Source organism: Crocodylus siamensis, chromosome 4 (genome assembly GCF_052110815.1).
Source record: "Crocodylus siamensis isolate JL-2025a chromosome 4, ASM5211081v1, whole genome shotgun sequence".
Lineage (NCBI taxonomy): Eukaryota > Metazoa > Chordata > Crocodylia > Crocodylidae > Crocodylus > Crocodylus siamensis.
The window spans coordinates 43,617,403-43,641,317 of NC_143398.1; the positions used below are offsets into that span (position 1 = coordinate 43,617,403).

General features: G+C 40.9%; 1 protein-coding gene across 4 annotated transcripts in view; it reads right to left on the reverse strand.

The window, feature by feature from the left end:
* Nucleotides 1-23,915, reverse strand: part of PTPRZ1 (protein tyrosine phosphatase receptor type Z1) — a 304,343-nt gene that overhangs the window by 76,071 nt on the left and 204,357 nt on the right. For all 4 annotated transcript variants that reach the window (XM_090042193.1, XM_090042195.1, XM_090042194.1 and 1 more), the window contains exons 7-10: nucleotides 22,771-22,928; nucleotides 22,015-22,165; nucleotides 5,434-5,618; nucleotides 4,520-4,646 (exon numbers count right to left, since the gene is read on the reverse strand). In XM_090042193.1, coding sequence (XP_089898319.1) covers nucleotides 4,520-4,646; nucleotides 5,434-5,618; nucleotides 22,015-22,165; nucleotides 22,771-22,928 — 621 coding nt within the window. The remainder of the gene's footprint in view (nucleotides 1-4,519; nucleotides 4,647-5,433; nucleotides 5,619-22,014; nucleotides 22,166-22,770; nucleotides 22,929-23,915) is intronic.

Below are 23,915 nucleotides of genomic sequence, written 5' to 3' on the forward strand. Positions count from 1 at the left end.
GGTCAAAGCTAGCTCACTAAGTATAAAGGATGCAAGGCCAAATGGAGTAGAGGTAAGAGGAAGTGTGACTCTAGCTCAGTGAAGAGGGCATTCCTTTTTAAAGGGGATGTCCTAGGTTCTGCCTTCTACAACCAGGGTTATTTCTGTTTTTGTTTTTAGCAAATGACAATCTAACGTAAATACATAAACAATCCAGTGAGTGAGCCTAGTGATTATGACACGCATGTGGGTTAGAGTACGGACTTGGTTTCAGTCCCTACTGCCAGATTTGTTTATGCATCTTTCCTTAAGAAGTCACTGGACAATGGACACCTCCCTTCTGGAGCAGTACCTATGCAACTGGCCTACAGGGACAACTACCTCTTGAGTGCTTTTTTTCTGGCCCCAAAGGCTCTTGTATTATTTTCCCAACCATGGCCTAGTTTCAAGAGGAAGGGTAGAAAATGGAAACAGAACTTCGTTATTAGGGCACTCTCCTGGGAAGTAGGAAATATAGTTGAATACCCCTGAGTAAGATGAACCTAAAAATGAAGTCTCCTCCTCAGTTGGCAAATATCTTAACCATAAGGCTATTAGACAAAAGGTAGACATAACCAAGATTCTACATTGAAGTCAACGCTGATGTTTTTCAGTTAGATGTAGTGGTAAGATAACTTCTCTGTCAGCTAGATCCCAACAGGGCATATCTACTTTCATTGATTTAGAGTGCACTGGATCCCAACACTATCCAAATGCTTAAAACTGCCCATACCTTTGTCCCTCCAGAGGACAGAAGACCTAGGCATTAGGCCTGTGCAAAGTGGCTAGTATTCACTTCAGATTTGGATTCAGCTGATTTGGGGGACAGTGATTCGATTTGGTGATCAGAATCACTGTCCCAAATCAGTTCGACTGAATCTGATTCAGAGATTTGCCCGCCACCAAGTCGGCTGAATCTCTGAATTGGCCCCATCTCCCACCAGCTGCCCCAGATGGCATCAGCTCCTGGCTCTTTGAAAAGAAAAGCCTGGAACTCACCAGCTGCTGCCAGGCAGGAAGCGATCACTGCTGCCCCATGCTGTGTGGTGGGGCTCTGTCACAAGCCCCCAATCTCCCGCCTGCTCTCCCAGTCCCAGCTCTCAGCTCTTAAAAAAAAAAGCCCCCATTCACCAGCTGCTGCTAGGCAGAGGGACAATTCCTACTGTCCCCCACTGCCCCATGCCATATGGGGGGCTCTTACATAACCCCCTAACCCCCACTCTCCCAGCCTCCCCCATGGCTGCCCCGCCCAGCCCAGCTCCCGGCTCTTAAAAAAAAAAAAGCCCCAAACTCATCAGCTCCTGCCAGGCAGGAATGCAATCCCCACTACCCCCCACTGCCTCGTGCTGGATGGTGGGGGCTCTGCCATGAGTCCCCAGAAGGCCCAAGGCTGTTGCAGCATCCAATGAGTTCGGGCTTTTTTTTTTTTTTTTAAAGAGTCAGGAGCTGGGGTGGGCAGGGCAGCCATGGAGGGGGCTGGGAGAACAGGCGGGGGTCATGGGGCTGGTGACAGAGCCCCCCAGGCAGTGTGGGGCAGTGTGGATCACCCCCCTGCCTGGCAGCAGCTGGTGAGTAGTAGCTTTTTTTTAAACAAACAGGAGCTGGGGCTGGGCAGGGCTGGGACAGCAGGCGCGGGTCAGGGGGCACTCAGGGGGGCTGGGGGAGCAGATAGAGGATGGGGCCTGGTAAGGGTCAATCCCATGGTTCCCTCCCCGCTTCTCCAGCCTTCCCTCCACCACCCTCTACTTAATAGCACAGAGTCCAGGTCCAGCTCCCTACGGTAGCCAGTGGGGACTGCCCGAATCTCCCAAGCTCTCTGAATCTTTTCTGAATTGATTTGGAGAGCTTTGAATCAATTCGGACCATTTCATTGGTCTCCTGATTTGATTTGGATTTGGAGATTTGGCCATCGAATCAGGCTGAATCTCCTCCAAATTGAATCAGCACCCAAAGCTTTGCACAGCCCTACTAGGCATCATAGATGCAGAACAGGATTGCTTTCTTAAGCCTTAACATAAATTTGAGGGAAGCAGCCATCCAGTCTTAGTTGTTTTGGGTGAAAATAAGATCTGGGCCTAAAATATTTTTTAACATTTTAACTTTTAAGCATGTTCTTAAACCAACCTATTCTATAATTTTAGGATATTTTTCACCCAATAAATTATTCTCAGTTGCAGGCCACGATACACAATAAATGATATTGTAAGAATACACGTAAAAATACTTTAAGACCTTTAAATGAAACACTTAGATTTTCCACATTATCAACAGAAACAGCATTATAAGCCACCCTCCCCTTGGGGAAGCATTTAATATATACTTAATATCAATTATAAAGAAGTTACAAAGAACTGCTGTCAGTATGAGATGCTGTATAAGGAACAAGTGTTTCAGTGCTATATCTTGCTTTTTTATGATAAACTCCGGTTGACATGCTTATATAGAAAAATTCGAGGATACATGTTTAGGTTCACTTCCTGTGTCAGCTGAAGCATATACGTACCAATAAAGTATAGCAGAAGTACTTCAAAGCTTTCACAATTATAAAAAATATTATCTTAAAAAGTTAATAAATGTATTTAGATTATCATTCAGGAGCCACTTCCAAAAGCAAATAATTGAAATGTTCTTAAAGATGGGTAGGGCAGTTAGCTACACAATTTTCATTAATTTCAAAAATAGTTGTGTGGTTATATCTTCTAGCTGGTTTTGAAAATCTATCCAATATATTTTTATATGTATAGGTAAAGCACTTCAAGATTCTTTAGTTCTAAACAATATTAAAAAACAAACAGAAAAAAACTATAGGGTAAAATCTTGACTAGTCTCTTAAGATCTGTACGCACTGCAGCAGTTGTGGTGCATTCCAGCCACAATGACTTGAGCATACCACATGCATGCCCTGCTCAACCAGGCCCATGGTCTGTACACAGAGGGCATGTCTACACAAGTTGCTGACTGCACAGTAGCAGACTAATACCGCACAGCAGTGCATCACAGCATGGACAGTGCTAATACGCTACTACACAGCATTTTTAGGCTATTGTGCTGTAGCTTCAATTAAAAGACATTTGCCACCGCTATTGTGTAGTAACTCCAGTTACTGTGCATTTATTTAGTACTTGGTAATACAGGTACTAAATAAATGCACAGTAGCGATTGTGCAGTAGCATCTCCTGCAGACAAGCCCAGAAAGATGCTGGTGAGCCTGCTCTGAGGCTGAACCTGCTCTCAAACCCTCAGTCTCTGGTTTACATTACAGCAGCCAATGGTAGCTGCCATAGTAGTCTTCTGGGTTTGAAGCTGTGTCTTTAAAGCTTGTGTCTTTTAACCTCTAAACACCCCATATAACAATGTGTTATCTTATGCTTAGATATAATTACTTTCACACAATCTACATCATAAACAGAAACCAAAAGAGCTCATATAGGGTTCCTAGGCATATCGTGCTAACTTCACTGACTTTCTTGGAAGTACACAGATTCAGATTTACATAATACATACTTTTACAAAAAGAATGAATATGATGATAAGCAAAACTGAGGTATGCTTGAACATACTGAAGACCATGATGGCCTGTTCTTATGACTAAGGCTACAATTGTGTCTAGGTAACTTTTAGTACATTTTTCAGCAGCTCTCCAAGAAGAAAATTAATATTTATAGGAAAGTTACATATCATACTTGCTCTGTGCCTACAACAACTAAACTGAATGCACTCCTATAGTGGGAACACTACTTCCTTGGAATTGCATCAGGAGAGTCAGTTATTTTTTTTCATATTCGTTGTTGTTTCCATAGCTCCCATGAAAAAATTATAGCTTTACTTATGATCAGTCCACACGAAAGGCCCAAGCTGATGGCCATAAATGTAAAGGTTCTCTGTTGTGGTAGAAAATTACCAGTGATTAACTTACAAGCAGAAGAGTTAAATCTGGCTTTGAAATCAACAAGAGAATTGTTAGCATTTTTGATCATCATGATTCAACATTAAGAAGCAAGGGAATTCCACCACCCTGTGTTTTAAATCAAACTCCAAGTGCTCATATGTAATAAAATTTCAAAATCAATTGAGATACATATTTTAAAATTGTATTATCTTTTTAATTTTTTGCTTTACATTTTTACTAAGTGTATTCAAGTTTGGAAGCAGAAGTATGCTGAAACCATAAATTAAAAAGTTTCAAACTGAAATAATTTCAAATATGATCTGAAATAATGTGCAACTCCTTCAGAATATTTTTAGAGCTAAAAAAACAACAATAAAAATTAACTTTACAGATGGTGTTATTTAAAGTTTAAAATGAATGGAGAATTACATACTCAATGATAGAAAATGAGTAACAAAAAGTCTCATTAACTAAATTTATGGTTAACACAAATGATTTTGAAATTTAATTTAATAGCATTTGGGTAGTTAAGCATTTCAACTGGTTTGCAAGCAAACTATTTCTCCTAATACATTTTATCAGAAAAAGAATTAGGTTCAAGAGAACACTTACCTGGACCATCTGGAGGAGTATCAACAATGACTTGGTCACTGTATTTTCCAAATAGACCATTAGAGCAAATAGCAACTATCTGAAGAACGTAACTTGTATTGGGCAGCAGATTATTTAGAATAGCTCCCTAAAAGAAAAGTAATGGTTAAGAATATAAATGGGAATTTCCAGCAAATTAAAAAAAGTTTGATTCCTAAAATCTTTTCCTAAAATTGTTGTTTTCTTACATGAACCAATGAGAAACAGTTCCAGTATATTCTAATATGTGACTTTTACATTTTGGTGAGAAAAACAGGCAAAAACCCCCTTTAAAACTAGATCCTGTGAAATGTCCTAATGGAGAATACTGAATAACTGGACAGAGCACATTTTTCTATGCTGAATACTAGTTATAGACTGCTATTTTTTGTTCAGTGTATGGCTCTTCAAAGGGAGTGATTTTTTATATTGGTAAAGCACCATCAAATTACAAATCAATCAATATTCATAGTAGTCTCTCCGGTATAATTGTTCAGATACTGAATCTTTTATTATTTGCCTATGTATGTCATTCTATACATTACTGATCAATGGGGCAGGCTCTTCACCGTATGGAGAAAGAACCACATGATCAGTAAGATTGGAGCCTGATAGCACAGCACTCTTTAGTTGGTTCGACAGAGAAAAAAGAACAGAAGTTTAAGGAAGCCATACTACCTCAGTGATGACAGCTCTCCCCCACACAGGTTGGGGTTTTTTTTAAATTTGTCTCCGAGGCTCCATAATCAAGGAGAGAAGTGGAGTTTCTCTGAGCAGCACCCAAACAAATTAATTTTCAATGAATAAGCTCTGTGACATCATTTAATCACCCAGCATAATTCTTTGTGAATGCTTCACTACCCACACTTTGTATGAAACTTGAAGAGGTTAGTTACCAAGTCTTGATACCCATCTGTCAGAAACTCATGCTTAGTTTGGTCTTCTCCATCCAATTGCTGATAAAAGACAGCAAATCTGTCAATCATGGTGTCATACACAACTCGAGGTCGATCCCAGGTAACAAGTAGGCTAGTATAGTTCTTTGGATCAGCTTGGACATTTTCTGGTTCTGAGCTGCAAACTTAAAATAATAACAATAGCAATAACAACAGCAACAGCATCATTTTAATAAATAGCATCACTAATTCCAAGTACTGAAGGGCTAATTCACATCCCACAGAAGTCAGTACAAGTCCTAGAATTGCAGAATCATAGAAAAGCAGGATTGGAAGGGACCTCAGGAGGTCATCTAGTCCAACCCCCTGCTCAAAGCAGGACAATCCCCAACTAGATAGTTCCAGCCAGGGCTTTGTCAAGCCAGGCTTTAAAAACCTCCAAAGATGGAGAGTTCACCACCTCTCTAGGTAATCCATTCCAGTACTTTACTACCTTCTGAGTATGAAAGTCTTTCCTAATATCTGACTTAAACTCCCCTTGCTGCAACTTGAGACCATTGCTCCTTGTTCTGTCATCTGTCACCACTAAGAACAGTCTAGGCTCCATCCTCTTTGAAAAAACCTTTTAGCTAGTTAAAGGTTGCTATCAAATTCCACCTCAGTCTTCTCTAGATTAAATAAGCCCAGTTCCCTCAGCCTCTCCTCATAAGTCATGTGCCCCAGTCCCCAAACCATTTTATTGCCCTCTGCTAGACTCTCTCCAATTTGTCCATATCCTTTCTGTAGTGGGGGGTTCCAAAACTGGACACAATGCTCCAAATGTGGCCTCACCAGTGCTGAATAGAGGGGAATAATTACTTCCCTGAATCTGATGGCAACACTCCTACTAATACAGGTCAGTCTTCTTGGCAACAAGGCACACTGTTGACTGTTCAGCTTATTGTTCACTGTAACCCCCAGATCTTTTTCTGCAGAGCTGCTGCTTAGCCAGTTGGTCCCAAACCTGTAGCAGTGCATGGGATTCTTCTGTCCTAAATGTAGAACTTTGCACCTATCTTTGTTGAACCTCATGAGATTTCTTTTGGCCCAATCCTCCAACTTGTCTAGGTCACTCTGGGTGCTTCTACATTAGTAGAAGTGTGCATTAACACACTTTAGTTAATGCACATTAAATCTAGTATCTCAATTGTGAGGGTGACTATACACATGCTCTGGGGGGGGCGTGACCTTAATTGGAGCAGCTCTGAGAACTGCTCTAATTAAAGCACCTGCAGTATCACATGCATTCAGTGTCCCACACTTCAAAATAGCAGTGGGGGTGCTTTTAACTAAAGCTTGTCAAATGAGTTTTAGTTTAAGTTCCTCCAACACCATTTTGAAATGTGGGGATGCTGAATATACATGATGCAGAGGCTGCTGGAGTACACTAATTAGCACACTCCAGGAGACTCGCATTAATTGAGTCTGTTCCAACATGTTCTAATAAGCACACATTGGAGCAAAGGTCCATCATGTGTATAGGTGCCCTGGGGTACTAGGAAAATGCGCATTAGTCTGTCTTAATATGCATTAACTAAAGAGAATGGTTTTTAAGTGACCCTTAATGCACATTAGTCTATTTCAATGCTCATTAACTAAATAGCATGGTTTAGTGATGCTTTAATGTGCATTAAAATTGACTAATGAGCATTAAAGCACATATATAGACATGCCCTCTGAATCCTAGCCCTACCCTCCAGGATATCTACTACTCCTCCCAGCTTGGTGTCTGCAGCAGCCATTGTTGGTGCCTGCCACTTTAAGGACTCCGCCAAGCAGCCAGCAGGTGCTTGATTGCAGTGGCCATTTTAGATCTCTGGCCACCTACATAAACAGAACAGTCCACTGCTGGAGGGTCAGGCAGCAACATTGCTTGGCTGCAAGGCTTCATGTATCACCCTGGAGGTAAGGGCAGGAGCTGTAGGGGATGGCTTGGAGGCTCCTGGTCCTGGGCATGACCTAAAACTGCACCCCGCTGGGAGTGGGTGGCCTGGTGGGACTCTGTGGCATGGGAGCCCCCAGGAAATTCCAGGCCAGTGAAAGGCAGGTCGGGGTGCCTTAATAACCCCAGCTCCCACAACCGGGTGGGTTACCTGCTAGTAGGGTCCAGAAGGTGAACCCAGAAGAGAAAGTGGGGTTATAGTTTTAGAAACCTGCCTTGAAATCCCGACTAGTCAATGCTGGGGCCAGGACCAGAAGGGTGTAAGGGCCAGGGGCCCACTGCAAGGGATGCCCAAAGCTGAGGCCCTAGGGTTCCAACTGGCCTGAAGACGAGGCCTGGGCCTGTGTAGCCAGAGGTCTCAGGGGGATCACACCCATAAGGGGGAACAGATCAGGGAGCTAGGCAGCCCAGAATGAAGGCAGAGTAGGCTGCCTGAGTGGAGGGATCTTGTAGGGGTCTGGATGGGAGGATTCTGGGTCCCAGAGTGGGGGCCAGTGACATTAAAAACAGTGGATGCCATCTGTGAGGCTTGGGCTGTGGTGTAGGGGAGGAATGGAGCCGCAGATAGCACTCCCTGGTATTGGGGCAAGAAATGGGCAGCCTCCCACTTATTAACAACTTAATTAAATGTCATCAAGGTGTGCTGGGCAAGAAGGCAGGTGGTTGGCCCAGAACACGTGGGTGGGGCATTGGTAGATTGGCCCTGACAAGGCCCCCTCTTATAGTGTCATCCATGAACTTACTGAGGGTGTACTCCATCCCATCTTCCAGAGCATTAATGAAGATACTGAACAAAACTGTTCAGTCCAGAACTGACCCCGGGGGCACTCCATTTGATACTGGCTGCCAATTAGACCTTGAAGCATTTATCACTACCTGTTAAACCTGACAATCCAGACAGCTTTCTATCCATCTACAGTCCACTCATAGAACCCATGCTTCCTTAACTTGTTTGCAAGAACGCTATAGGAGACAGTATCAAAAGCCTTGATAAAATCAAGGTACATCACAGCCACTGCTTTCCCCACATCAGCAGAACCAGTCATCTCATCATAGATGGCAATCAGGTTGGTCAGGCATCACTTGCCCTTTGTAACTCCATACTCACTGTTTTGAATCAGCCTGTTGTCCTCCAAGTGCTTGGAAATAGATTCCTTGAGGTCCTGCTCTATGATTTTTTCAGAGACTGAGCTGACGCTGACTGGTCTGTAGTTCCCTGGATCCTCCCTCTTCCCTTTCTTAAAGATGGGCACTATATTTACCCTTTTCCAATTGTCCCAGACCTCCCCCAATGACTTGTCAAAGACGATAGTAAGTGGTTCTGCAATCATATCAGCTAACTGCCTCAGCACCCTTAGATGCATTGCATCTGGCCCCATGGACTTGTACATGTCCAGCTTTTCTAAATAGTCCCTAACCTGTTCTTTCACCACTGAGAGCTGCTCACCTGCTTCTTAAATTGTGTTGCCCAGTGTAGTAGTCTGGGAGCCTGTGAAGCCCAAGGTAAAAAAGGCATTACATTAAGTACTTCAGTCTATTCCTTCTCATCTGTCACTAGGTTGCATCCCCCATTTAATAAGGGACCCACACTTTCCCTGACTTTTTCCTCTTGTTCCTGACATAAATGTAGAAGCCCTTCTTGTTAACCGTCAAGGCCCTTGCTACCTTCAACTCCAATTGTGCTTTGTTTTTCCTGAACTCATCCCTGTATGCCTGAGCAATATTCTTATATTCCTCCCAAGTTGTTTGTCCAAGCTTCCACTTCTTGTAAGCTTCCTTTCTGTTTCAGCTCACCAAAGAGTTCTGTGCCATATTTGCTATTCTTCCTGCACATCAGGATGGTTTGTTCCTGAGCCCTCAGTAAGGTTTCTTTAAAATATAACCAGCTCTCCTGGACTCCTTTTCCCATTAGACTGGCCTCCCAGATGATCCTGCTGATCAGTTCCCTGAAGGAGTCAAAGTCTGCTTTTCTGCAGTCCAGGGTCCATACTCTGCTCTCCTTTTTTCTTTTTGTCAGGATCCTGAACTCAATCATCTAGTGGTAACTGATGCTCAAGTTCCCATCTGCTTCTACATCCCCCACCAATTATTCCCTGTTTGTGAGCAGCAGGTCAAGAAGAGCATGGCCCCTAGTCGGTCTCTCCAGGAGTTTATACATGTGCTCTGGGAGTGTGTGTGTGTGGGAGGGAGGTGTAGTGTCCCCCTGCACTTCAAAATGGTAGTGGGGGAGCTTTACCTAAAGCTTGTCAAATAATCTTTAGCTAAAGTGCCCCTGCTGCCATTTTGAAGTGCGGGGACACTGATATACAAGATGCTGGAGGCTGCTGGAGTGCAGTAATTACTAGGGGTGTGTGATGGGGGCCTTTTAGATTGGGATTTGGCCCAAATCAGAGACAGTGATTCGACTTGTTGATTTGGATCACTGTCTCTGATTCGATTAGTTCAAATCCAAATCTGAAAATTCAATGCTGATTCAGAAAACCAGCAATTCGGACATAGACACAGCTTTGAAAGTTTTTTGTAGATACCTGGAGGTAGCAGGCGTGGCTTATGATCGCTGCAATGTTGAAGTGCAGGTGCCCCTCCCAGACCCAGGAGACACCAGTCACTGAGCTGGGGTAGTGTGGGGGGTGGGGGCCCAGCATGCTCCCCGATGGACCCGGAAGTGCTTCTGGTCCACTTCTGGGTATGCTGGGGAGCCCCCTGTCTTCTGTGGGACACTCCATGCACCCCAGCATCGCAGCACTCACAAACCCCTGCTACCTAGAGGTATGCAGAAAAAACATTTAAAGCTGTGTCTATGTCCAAATCTCTGAATCTCTCTGAATCTCTCCACATCGATTTTGGAGGATTCCCATTTGATTCGGAGAGATTAAAGGGTCCTCTGATTTGATTCGGATTCAGAGATTCAGCCACTAAATCAGGCTGAATCTCCACTGAATCAAATAAAGGACCAAAGCTTTGCACAGCCCTAGTAATTACCACACTCTAGCAGACTCAGTTAATTGAGTCTGCTCGTGTACAGGCACTCTCCAATACTTGCACCAGGAGAAGTCACCTCATTTATTTTCATGGGAGCTCAGTCTAGCTCTAAAACTTCCAACTAAGTAAATGTGACTTAATGTTTCTCTTGACAAGACAGTTTTCAGCTGCTTGTTATTTTCTATGACTCTTGCCATTAGAATTGAATTTTTCATTGTTGGTAGCTGCCTTCAGTTTAACAATTTTCTTTAAAATTTTAGTATGTAATGAACGGCTGTGTTACTCATTCTATTATTTCACTTATTATATCATTTCTATTACCTCATTTCAGCTACCAAATGTTTAAAACAATTACTGCTGGAAAGTTTTCAATTCATGCATAACTAAATGGCTATGAAAAATGCAGGTATTTCTTAACTGATTCAAATCTTGTTAAGATTTACCATTTGATACAAGGGATTAAGTTTGTATCCCTTATTTAGAGAAACATATAGAAAATGTATATTTAAAGCAACACAGTCTATTTAAATGAAATCCAAGGATATAAGGAAAAATAATCTAAAATAATCTAAAACGCTGTGGTTTTTTTGCATATGACACCCCCCAAAATAAGACACATGCTTTGTTTCGGTATGAAAAATCACTTTTTTTTTTCAGTCATGGTCACAAGAAGACTAAAACTAGCTCTGATACTATAGAGTGGACTCCACGCCTGCTATATGCTGGCCAGAGAAATGGGAGTGAAGCACAGTCCCATTCCAGAATATTTATGCTTCCATTCCAATGCAGAAATCAGCCTCTCTGATTAAGTCATACACCCTAATTTTGGCAGGTAATTTTTGGGGGAAAAGGTGCATGTGATATATTAATAAATAAGCTAAGTATATAGATCAGTAGTTCTCAGTTTAGAGCAATAGCTCAGAACCTGCTGTAGACCACTATGTGACTCTACCATCAAACTTTTCATTGAAAAAGGGAGAGATGGTTAGGGTGATCCATGGATCAGCTGCTGACTGTTTAGCACATCCCGGTCAGCTGTGAGTGGTTAGTTTTGAGAACCACTGACTTAAAAGGTTAAGAGAGAATCTCTTACAGTTTCTTAAAGTTTATAATAAAAATTCAGAGCATACTTTGATACCAAACCTTTTGAGGACAAAACTGAAATTTTCACAGGAATGAAAATCTAACTTGGATCTTTTAATTAACTTTGCAAACTGCCTTTGAACACAAGAGGGCACTCAAAATTATGCACTCTCTTAGAAGATCAAATTTCTACTCTATAATGAATTGTTGGAAAACTACTAAATATTTTATTTACATAAAGAAACAAAACAAAGATGATGACTAAAATTGTATTCTTCTGAGCTCACAATACATTGCAGATTGTTGTAAATTATTCTGAAATCTATCTTCGTGTCAGTTCCCATGTTTCAGATCTACAGTGATGCGATAATTTCTTTTGAGAGTCTATTCCTTTGGTTGTAATATAACACATGTAATCTTAACTCACTGTTTATTCTCAAATGACTAATTCAATTCCTATTTTCAAATGTTATTATTCAGAAATGGGGATGTATCTGTTTAACTTTATAAGCCCGAAACTTTTTTCTTTCTTCACTAGGGTGTTGTTTGGTGCATCTATTCTTGTTTCTTGTCCGTGGGTTGACCCTTTTGGATATAGTAGGATATAAATCTACTAAATAAATAATAATCACATTAAATTGTTTTTTCAAACCACTTTTAATTCTATTAAATGCATATTGTTGCTATTTCAGTACATGTCCACCAGATGGCAGAAGGGAATCAATATGCTTTAACTACACTTACACTCTTTTTTGCTCTGGTCATAGTAAACCACAAGGGAGAAAGTGCAACCTCTAAGGTGTTTTTTAACATTTTCCTTGTGCCTTGTGTTTTCAAATAACTTTTAAAACTCTTTAAAAAAATAAAATATAACCAAGATTATCCAAAGTAATTTTGTTTAAAAATAATAAACCTCCTCTATTTCCCTGTCTTCCTTTTTTCCTATTCTATACTTACACTCCACAGTTTGTTCATAGCATAATGTATCTTTTTCTCTAATCTCTAGATTATGTTTTCCCTCAGTTTAATTGAGAGAAAATTTAATTGGGGGGAAAATTTCTTTTATAATTAAAAGATTTTCTCTAAAATATTTTCTAGCTCTGTGTGTGTATCTGACTGTTCTCTTTGCTTTTTCCTAACTTTTTATATTTTTTTCTAACAGGATACAGATCTCTCTCTGTCTGTAGTCTTTTTGCCTTGATCCAGGTTCCTTTACTTACTATATTCCCTATATACATTCTTCTTTACCTTCACAACAACCTCCAATCACTTCCTACTTCTCTTTACCCACTATTTATCCACCTAAATTATAGAATCATAGGAAGTTAGGGCTGGAAGGGATCTCAGGAGATCATCTAGTCCAACCCCCTCACAAAGCAGGACCATCCCCAACTAGAGCATCACAGCCAAGGTACTGTTTAGCTCGGTCTTAAAAACCTCCAACGATGGTGATTCCACCACCTCTCTGGGTAACCTGTTCCAGTGTTTTACTACCCTTCTAGTGAGAAAATTTGTCCCAATATCCAACCTAAACTTTCCTTACTGCAACTAGAGATTGTTGCTCCTTGTTCTGTCATCTGCCACCACTAGCTCCATCCTCTTTGGAACCACCCTTCAGGTAGCTGAAGGCTGCATACAAAGTGAAATAGTGTCCCCCAGGGTGGAGACAGTTTTAAGTATAAAGACTCTCTACACCTCCCAGTTTGTAGTAATGTGAACAGTAAAGGCATCTTGTTCCAACTCCAAAGATGTGAAGCCACATTGTTAGAATCATAGAAAATTACAGGTGAGAGGGATGTCAGGAAGTCATGTATTCCAACCCCCTGCTCAAAGCACCTCCAACTATATCATCTCAGCCAAGGCTTGGGTCTTAAAAGTCTCTAAGGATGGAGATTCTACAACATCTCTGGGTAACCTGTTCCCATGGTACTAGTGAGAGAGTTTTTTCTAATATGTAACCTAAACTTCCCTTGCTGCAACTTGAGACCATTGCTCCTTGTTTTGTTATCTGCCGCTGCTAAGAACAGTCTAGCTCTATCCTCTGTAGCTACCCTTCTTGTAGTTGAAGGTTGTTATTAAATCCCCTCTCAGTCTTCTCTTCTGGACACTAAATCAGCCCAATCCCCCCAGCCTCTTCTCCTAAATCATGGGCCCTAGCCGCCTAATCATTTTTGTTTCCCTCTGCTGGATTCTTTCCAAATTGTTCATGCCCTTTCTGTAGTGGGGGCCCAAACTTGGATATAGTACTGCAGATGTGGCCTCACCAGTGCTAAATAGAGGGGAATAACCCCTTCCCTTGATCTGCTGGCAACAAATGCAGCCCAGTATGCCATTAGCCTTCTAGGCAACAAGGGCACACTGTTGGTTAGTATTCAGCTTATTCATTTATTTGACTTCTGGTTAGTATTCAGCTTATTCATTTATTTGACTTTGTGCTTCTCCATCTTTCTGTCCCTTTCCCTTAACATCCGTCTCTGGTCTTCTTCTCCCACATTCCTCCCCTTTTCCAGTGCTGTTTTACTCACTCTACTGCTCTGTTCTTTTGGCTTCTCAGTAAAGTCTGTTCAGTAATGGGAAGACAAGCTGGGGGAGAAGGGGTCAGAATCAATGCCTACACTGGCTCCAGGCTTTTGCTTATTAAGTCTCTGTTTTTTTGAGAATCCTTCTAGACCATCTTTAATGAAGGTAGTTCCCAAATCTGTCAGTCATAAGGAAAAATGCTTATTAAAATTTACATATCTATTGGAAGTCTCTGTGTCTCAAATAACAGCACAGGTATTCACAATTAGGTTATAGAGTGAAGATATAAGACATTCAAAAGAAGTCATAGGCTTTTCAGTGGTCACTGTCAGTAATTTAGCCTATGTCTCCTACACTTCTGCTTCTTTCAGAGTGCAGGAAACACGGTTTAGTTAGACAAAGTAACTTAGACAAGGACATGAGCAATATTGCAGAGCTGTCAATGTATAGAAAGCAATAGGCTATTTCTGTTTACCTGGATGTGTGGGAAAGAACTAACATACCTTTCTATTTACTTGGGAATATAGAGTCTGTCCATGGTGAGAAGGAGAGGAAGCAATGACAAGAGTTTTGGCAGTCTTAAATGTTATCAGTGGCTAGCTCTTCTTAGGTAGTCTTACAGCAAGTTGCGGCCATAGCATTGCTACTAGTGACAACTGTATATACCACTGCTAAAGTTTAAATCATTACTTTAAATCTTCTAATGTAGTGTTCAACAGTAAGTAGGTCTACTTATGTTCTCTCATGTTGCACAGCTAGTGACCCTGAGAGCGACAGGTTCGGTAAGAGCAAGAAATTCTACTTAACCTGGTCAATGAGATCAGATGAATCGGGTCAGAAGTCCAGAGACCTCCATAGACTCATACAGTTTAGACCAGTAGCCTTCAACGTTCTTTCATTTTCAGACCCCTAAAAAAAATTACATGGAACCAGATCCTATTCCACCCATTAAGCATCTAAGTGGATTTAGGTGTCTGTAATCCTACCTTTAAGTACCTGAAAAACAATTAACACAAAGTGGATGAGTCTACTCGCTGCTTTCTGTGATAGTCTTAGAAAGCACTATATCACTGCAGTAATATAATTATTATAAAAATACTAGTCTATGGCCCAGTATCTGCATGAAATATGTCAAAGGAATTTTAAACTTTATGCAGCTCCAATTCAAAGGAAAATATAATATGAGTTTAAAAGAATGTTATGATAGAGCAGAGATTCTCAATCAGGGCACTAGGGTGCCTTGAAATCCTTTAAAGGGTGCCATGGGGTGCCTCATAGTGTCAGCACTGCTAGCTTGGAAACAATTTACAGTATAAACCCAGAGATTTCAAATAGGAATCTGTATCATTAAAAACATTCTGACCTGGTGTTGTCCTTCTGAATTCTTTGCAACAGAAAAATTGCTTTATTTACTGTGGTCAAAAAAGGAGATTAAATGAAGAACTGGCATTCTTCAAGGGCTGCCCTGATTCTCAACAGGTTGAAAATGGAAAAAAAATCTACAGGCAAATTTTTATATCTTTACTGAAGCCAGGTGAGATTTCCAAGAGTTATATTTTTACATATACCTACAGGCACTGTTGGATCTGATTATACTTGCTGAAATGTTATAAAATCAGCTCGGTCTGTCAACATTATTTTCACATTTTTAAGAACAACAGCTGATGGTTTTATAAATAGATTTTCATGTTATTTGAACTTGTGCAGATAAAGGACTAAAGTTTCCTTGAAAGCTTTATGAGTTAGAGTCTGAAGCATGGCCTTGTTAAGATTAGTGTTTAAAGGAGATTAGGAGAAGTATGCCACATAACAATATTACATGTAACACTGTGCAGGCCTGGAAAATGAAATACCTCTCACATCTAAAATATAGTTCTTCCAAGGACAAGGGTTTGGAGTTGGAGTAGCAGTGTGAAAATTCTTGATAACCAATTCCTGAACCAAGTTTATAATGCAACAGAAAGCTTATTTTCCATGACTAGCAACCAATTAGTCCCTATAAGAATATTCTACTCTGTTTAACAAACAGTCTGTATTACTAAGAATAATAAAGTGAGATTTTGTACTTACTCAAACAGGAGAAAGTTTGGACTCTAACTTTCTTAGTATAATATTGTAAGAGGCAAGAATGTTTTTGAGTGCATCTTTTACTGGATCAACTGCATGGTTGTGATAGACAAGATTTTGTCTGCAAGTCAATATAATGTAACTTTTCAAATGGGTATCTCAGTGGCCATGTCTGTATGAGATGCTGACTGGCCAGTTGTTACTGCACAGTCATTTAGTACATGCATGACCAAGTACTAAACGACTGAGCAGTAACCAGCATGACTGTGCAGCAGCATCCTGGCACAGCTGCCTAGTGATGCTTACTGTGCAGTACCACCATGTCATGGTTTGTGCCCAGCCATGCTGCTGCTGTGTAGTAACGAGTCAATATGTTTCACAGCTCTAGGTTTTCTTGTGTCAATTAAGGGGAAGTAAGCTATGACAACTCAGTTATAGCACATACAAAATGTGAGTCTGTTTATACATCGGATTTAGCTTTTCTTGTTTCACTTGTTATATATAACATTTTAAAACTCTTCTGTAAGTATCTTTAGTAACAAATGTTAATGTTCCTCAAATACTGTACCTTCAAGAACTCAGGTGAACATAATTTTAGATATAAAGGACATGTCTACATGAGACACTATAGCGCGGTAGCATTGCTGGGCACTAGCTGTGCAGTGACTGTACTCCGCAGTAGTAACAAGCTACTGCACAGTAGCTCATTGCTTCTATGCAGTAGCATCGGGGAAAAAAATGTGTGGTGACAGTACTGCACAGTAACACCGGTTACTGCGCAGTAATTTAGTATGTGGCTTTGCACAAATACTAAATGACTGTGCAGTAACAACTGCACAATCCATTGCTCATGTAAATGTGGCCAACTAACTGTTATATTGAAGGAAGCTAACTGTGGTCCATCAGGAATATAAAGCCATTTGCTATTATTATGGACAGTTTACACTTCAGGTTTTATTGTGAAATATGTACAGAGAAGGAGTACTTGGACTTTTACTACTGCCTGTTTGTCTCTTCTTTTTGTCTAGAGCAGCATGCTTAATGTACAATTATTTACTTTAAGTATCTACTTTTGAAACAAATATTAAATGTGTTTGTTCCCATAGTGAAATGAAGTCCAGAATATATTTTTCTCACACTCAGTAGATTAAAGATGCTTTGCTCTGTGTTATACAAAACTATCAGCCAAATGTGAAAAAGTCTATTGTACTACCTTGAACCTGTAAACTATAGTAAAACTTATACACATGCAGTATTATGTATGAAATTTTAATGGCACAGCAGTCAGGCCTTTTGGATACTCAGTACAAAATAATTAACCATTAGTAGGACTGAAGTTATTCCCAGTTTACACTGATATTAATGAGAGTGTAAAGAGGCTCTACTAACTGTAGGCTGGAACATTTTCTCCATATATGTTTACAGAAGAGATTCTGGTAATAGATCTTCTGCTTGTCAAGAAGGGGAAGTGGCTGGATGCCAATCTCCTCTGTAGTATTAACCTTCATCTGTGTAAACCCACACATTACTAAGAGTTGGCACAGAAGGCTTTCAGGTATGGTAAGTACTGGAAAACAGAGGCTCACTCTGCAGCACAATCTCCTGTCTAGTCCCTGTTTTCCTATGTGGACATCTACATAGGGGTGACACAGATCACATTCACATTAACTCCCTTTGATTTTATGCTGACGCTAGTGAATTTCAGGGACCAGTCATTGGTAGCAATGCTATCAAAGGAAGATGGAGGCCAGTTAATCAAAATAGGAAGGAGTGCCACCAATGCAGACAGCTTTTGTCTCCAGGGACATGGGATCCCTTGTCCATGACATTCTTTCTCTGTGGATCCATTACAAGAACCCACAGGAGTGAGAAGCCCTCACCATGGCTGACACCATGGGACCCTAAAATAGAAAGGAAGAGATACCACTCTGAGCTCACCTTCAAATTTCTCTTGGGAAGGGATAATTTTAGCTATTTTCCAAATCAAATTTCTCCAACTAAGGCTGACTGCATGGTTTTCATATAAAAGTATCAAAGTGTGCAAAAATCTGATACTTCTACACAGCAGTATATTTAATAACTCAAGCTCAATTCTAACAAATCTAAAATTCTTTCCATAGTCCTATCCCTATGTTTCAAGTAATCAAACACAGCTTAATACATTCTTATGAAGCTTTCTGATAAAAATTAATTTCTTGGTTGACACTAAGTATGAGAAATTTCAGCTCCCAGAACAATGATTTTCAGATATTTATGAGAAGTACAAAGCACAGCTCAGAACTGAAGCTTCATTTGATTAACTACTAATGAGGCTGTAAGTCCACCCTATACAGCAATATTTCAGTGCAACTAATGTCCCATGTATGTGACTCAGTCTGGTAGGTCTGAATACCCAACAGTTGCTGACTTAAAGGAAAATTCCAAGCACAGAGCCCTTCAGCATAGAATCAGGTGGAAATATTAATACAAATAAAACTACAGTACTAAAATACAGTACGCAGAAAGAGTTAGGCATCTAGGAATAGGATCACAATAGACAACATGTTGCCAGAGTGGACCCTTCAAAGAGGCAATAAGAAACATTGAAGAGGGTGTGTGCTGAAATCCTACCCATATCTGGGACAGAGGTACCTCCCTGCAGCACTCACTGAGATAATTTTGTAAAATCAGGATTCCCAGCTGAAAACTTTCTCCCAGACATGGGTGCCTAAATAGTCCTAACTGTATTTTAAAAATAGAAGACTCAATCATTTTTTTTAAACACATGGTTAGTGAGTTTCCTAGACATTAGCACATTCACCCAGGAAGCAGAAGACCTGGTATCTATGCCCTTTGCAGTCTGATGTTCACACAACCCACCTCCTGGAGTATCCTAACTCCCAGGCTAAGGGCAAGAAACCAGTTATGTGCACCTGGATTGTGCACAGAGACAGGGAGGTACTCTCCACAGTTCTGATGAAGCTGAGTCTCTGTAGAGCAAGGAACAGAAAACTGATGAAGCCAGAAAGAGAGAAAAAGTGGGAGAATGACAGTATAGTCAAAGGTTACCTCCCAAAGGTTTACACTTTCTACACAAAGACTATTTAATGCAAAATATACAAGCAATCCTGGTAGCAGGGACCAGGTCTCCCTGCTCCAAGATGGTCAATGAATTACAGAGTCAAGCTCCTTCCTGTGTTTGCTGTTTTCACAGAATCACAACCTGCACACTCCTGGCTGTGGAGGGGTGGAGAGCTTACCCACACTAACCTTGCTTTTAGGTTGGCTGTTACAGTGCTTTCCTAGGAAGTAGAAGACATGGGTTTGAATCTCTCAGGCTAAGAAGGGAATATAATGTATATAGGTTATTTCCTGGGTTAATTCTCTGCTCTCTAGACCAGAGCTATCTACTTTGCAGCCGGCAGACTGCATGCGGATCGTGAGGGGTTAAATCGCAACCTGCAGGTTCCCACCCAGGCACCATTCCCAACATATTCTGGCTCTTGCTGCTGCAGCTGCTTCTGTCACAGTCTCCAGGCTCCCCTCTATCCTCTGGCTCTAGCTGTCTGCTCTCGGCCCTGCGTGGCCCACAGCTTGGCAGCTTGGCAGGGTGACCACCAGGGTGTCCAATCTAAGAATTTTATTTTATTTTTTTTACTGAAAATCTGCAAACTTCTTACTGGCAACCAAACTTTTAAATGACATACATTTTTATTGACATCGTTTTACAGCCCCTGGACAGCAATAACAAGGACTAGGTTCAAATATAGAAGTTTAACATCAGCTTACTAAATCTGGCTCAAGCCCCCACCCAGAAACTTGGGAAAGTAAATTTTAACCAGGTGTTCTAAAGTGAACAAACTTCCCTACTCACAAACAACGATCAACCAAAACAGGGTTTATGACAGGAAAACATGGATAAACACAAACCTTAGAGAAAATCTGAACCATTAAGTATTTGGTGAATCCCACATAGTTAACAGTCTCAGTCACTAGTAAACCAGTGCAGTGGAGCTACCACCTAACCAAGTCTGTTGGGAAGGCGACTGTGGCACCTCCCATGGGCCACAAAGCCCTAAAGGAGAGCTCCCAACAGGGTGTCCCTCGACATTTCTTGCACCCAGCCTCATTCTGATGACAGGTCTTCAGTCAAGTTTATGTTTTCTTAGGGTTTTTTTGTTTTATTTTATTGTAGACAGCTCCTTTTTTCTGGACTTTACATACAAGCATTCTTACCCTTTTTTTTTTTTAGTGTTTACATATATATGGACACATGCCAACCCTAGTGTGTATGTAGTACAATGCAACAAGCTAGGGGGCACCTGCCTGGCATGGCATGGCCTGGCATGGTATAGTGAAGCTTTTTGGCGGGGATGGGGGTGTGGAGGAGGGAGCATGGCATCAGTGGCAGGCCTGTGCAACATGAGGTCCAGGGAGCTGGGGGCTTTGCAGGTGTGGCTTATGAAGGATGAGGTCCTGCCCGCTCAGTACTTGGATAGTCCTGCTCTAGACTGTCAGATAAGAAGTAGGTGCAAGCAGCAGTAGCAACAGCTCCTCTGCCTCCTGGGTTAGTGCTCTAGGCTATTACACAAAAGACATCCTCATTGGTGGTCATGTCTTTGAATGAAAGTGCTGTGCTTTACATGAAGCTTGTTCCTGTCGCTGTATGTCAGACATGCTTTGAGGGTTTTTTTAAACATACTTTTTGTAGTGCTTCAGCAAGATTTTGCTTTCCATTACATAATGTAGTTTATATTGATATCAGTGAGGTTATAGAAAATGAAATCTGATTTTTGATATTGTATACATCTTACAGTTGCTTAGTAGGCTAAGTAAAATAAGTTTGGAGGTTTACTCTAGTTGTATTGGATATACGTCTACATGACACAATTAAGAACTAAATATGCATTGAAAATGAAGTCCCCTTTTAGTCTTTGAAATAGCTACACTGTTCAGTCTTAAAGCACACATTCATGGAGAAACAGATAATAACTGATGTGGTCTCAGTACATGTTTTCTGTTGTTGCAAGAATTTCATTATTTAATTCAGCATGATTTATGAGTAATTAGTGTTTTTTCAAAGTAAAAGACAAAACTATAACATGATTTATAAGCAAAAATAAAGCTTGTGGCTTTTTTTCTATTTCAAGTTAAAATACACATTAGGGCTGTGCAAAGCTTCGGTCGCTGATTCAAGGAAATTTGGCCCAATTTGGTAGCTGAATCTCCAAATCCAAACTGAATCAGGAGACCCTTTAATCTCTCCAAATCAAATTGGAACCCTCTGAATTGATTCTGAAAGATTTGATGATTCAGACATAGACACAGCATTAAATGTTTTTTCTATATACCTCAAGGTACCAGGTGGCTCGTGAATGCTAAGATGCTAGGGTGGATGGAGCATCCCACAGGAGTGCAGTGGGGGGTCCCCAGCGCACTCGGCAGCAGACCTGGAAGTGGACCAGAAGCAATTCCAGTCCACTTCTGGGTCTGTTGGGGAGTGCACAGGATTCACCCTGTGTCCCCCTGGCTAGGCGACTGGTGCCTTCTGCATCTGAGGGAGCACCCGGGGTTGCCCCGTGGCTGATTGCCAAGCCGGGGGTGCACAGTGGTGCCCCCAGGTCACTGCCAAGCACACGGTGGGGAGGGGCGGGCGCTCCTGTGGGACACTCCATCCACCCCAGCATCACAGTATTCACAAGCTGCACCTGGTAGCTCGAGGTATGTAGAAAAAACATTTACAGCTGTGTCTATGGCCAAATCAGTGATTCAGCATCGAATCTTCAGATTTGGATTTGGCTGAATCGAATTGGGACAGTGATCTGAATCAAATCACTGTCCCCGATTCGGGCTGAATCAGGATCGAATACGGCCCGTTTCGCGCACCCCTAATATGCATGTCATTCTTAGGGTTAATGTCTGTACTTAGAATAGCTTTATAACCCATAAAGTAATCATTCAGTAAATACCTGCTTCATGAATTTCTTCTTGTCCAGTGTATGAAGAAAACACCTGCCCAGAGAACTTATACTGTTGCTTTCTAAAGTTGTTTTGTAGGTAATCCATAAGCATGACATAGCCAGACTGCTGCATTGTAAGGACTTCACAAAATACAGCCAACTAAAGGGAAAAAAGGGTAACTCCTATAAAAAGTCTGGAAAATTAGCTAGAGTCTGAAATAAACTATAACCTTAAGGAAAGGGTGGTACCTAAACTGTCCCAGAGTAGTAGTAATTCCAGGAGGCATTGCAATTCAGAGATATACCTCTAGGTTACAATTATCCCAGTACTTCCTTCTTGCCTTACAGGCTGGTAGTTTACTGAATCCCTCCATGACTAGTAAATTATTAGTTTTCCTATGCCAACTCAACTAACCCCCTGATGGAGCCAAAGCTCTGCTCATTCTCTACCCTTCTCTTACTAAGAGAAACATTCAAGCAGCTTTTCCCATTCTGCTATACCATAGCTGAGGTTACAGAGGTATAGGACAAGTTTTTACTCCCTGGCACAGGCTCAGAATATAGTCCTTAACTAAAAAAAAAAAATGTTAACACAAACAGGTTTTTAATTGCTGCATGTACAAATTAAAAGCTGGATAAATGAAGCACTAGGCTGTGAAGGCTGGAAATCAATGCCATGCACTTTTATCATTTGATATATTTATCAAATTCATTTTCTTTAAACATAAGAATAATTATTTCTTTTTCATGGGTTAAATGAATTACCTGGCTTTCAGAAATTCCTATGGTATCTTTAAACACAATCCATTCAACTGTCTCTGAGCAGGGAGGAGTTGACAGTGATCCATTATAAGTATAATATTTGTCTGTTGAATTCGGCAGAAGGTTCAGCAAAACAAATGGCTCTAAAGCAGCCTGTTTTCCTGAAAAATATTATTTATATTCAGATTGTTAAAAAATTAAATAAAAGATGAATAAAACAAACATGGAGCTTCCAAATTAGATAAGCTTTGAGAAAGGATGCTTTAAAAATGAAAGACTGGACCCTTTGCACTCAACTTTAAACAAAAATCCGATAATAAGAATTATTCTTGTTCAGCAGAAGAATCTAAAGAGCCATGGTGGAAAATTGAGGTTGAATAAAAAATTCAGGTCTCCTGTTTTCATTTCAACAGCATGCTTAGAGAAACAATATCATGGACCTTGTCCCATAAAGTATTGCATGTTTAACATGTACTAAACTCATAGGATAGGAACAGAAGTTAGACATAAATTGGTTTAAGTGATCAGAAACTAGTTTATATCTCTGTCACAACAGAAGTTCAGTACACATAAACTGCTTTCATAACAGCCAAAACTGTTTTACGATAAACCTGGATGGATGCAGCATCAGACTTAACTGATTTAGGTTAAATAAGTTTATTGAACCTCTGTCCCAGATCCTCACGAGATTCAAGTTAACATAAAGTCCCTAGTATCCCAGCATGCTTTGCACATCCTCTACAAACCCTGCCTTCACAGGGTGAGCGGGCTAACCTTGACCCAAGCCATCTGCTCCAGTTGACCAGGGAAGTATTCTCTAGCACCCCCTGGCTTCTGGCCTGGGCCACTGCAGGCATGTGGCTGCATTTCCGGAATCAAAAGGGAATGTCTGTTCACTTGCTTATCAGTTCAATCTATGCAGCTTAGACTAACCTGCAAAGATTTAATTGATTCAGCCTCAGGTTTTTTGACTGTCTGTACTTAGCCCTAGTCAGGTTGTTCAGTATCTCAACAAGTCTTACTCTGTGTAAGGGAAAGAGGATACTGAAAAAGGTGTATGGCTTGACTAGAGTCTGGGGAAACATTATATTTTTAATATAGAGAGGCAAGGGTGATATTCTTAGGGTGGTATCTTCTAATGGATCAAC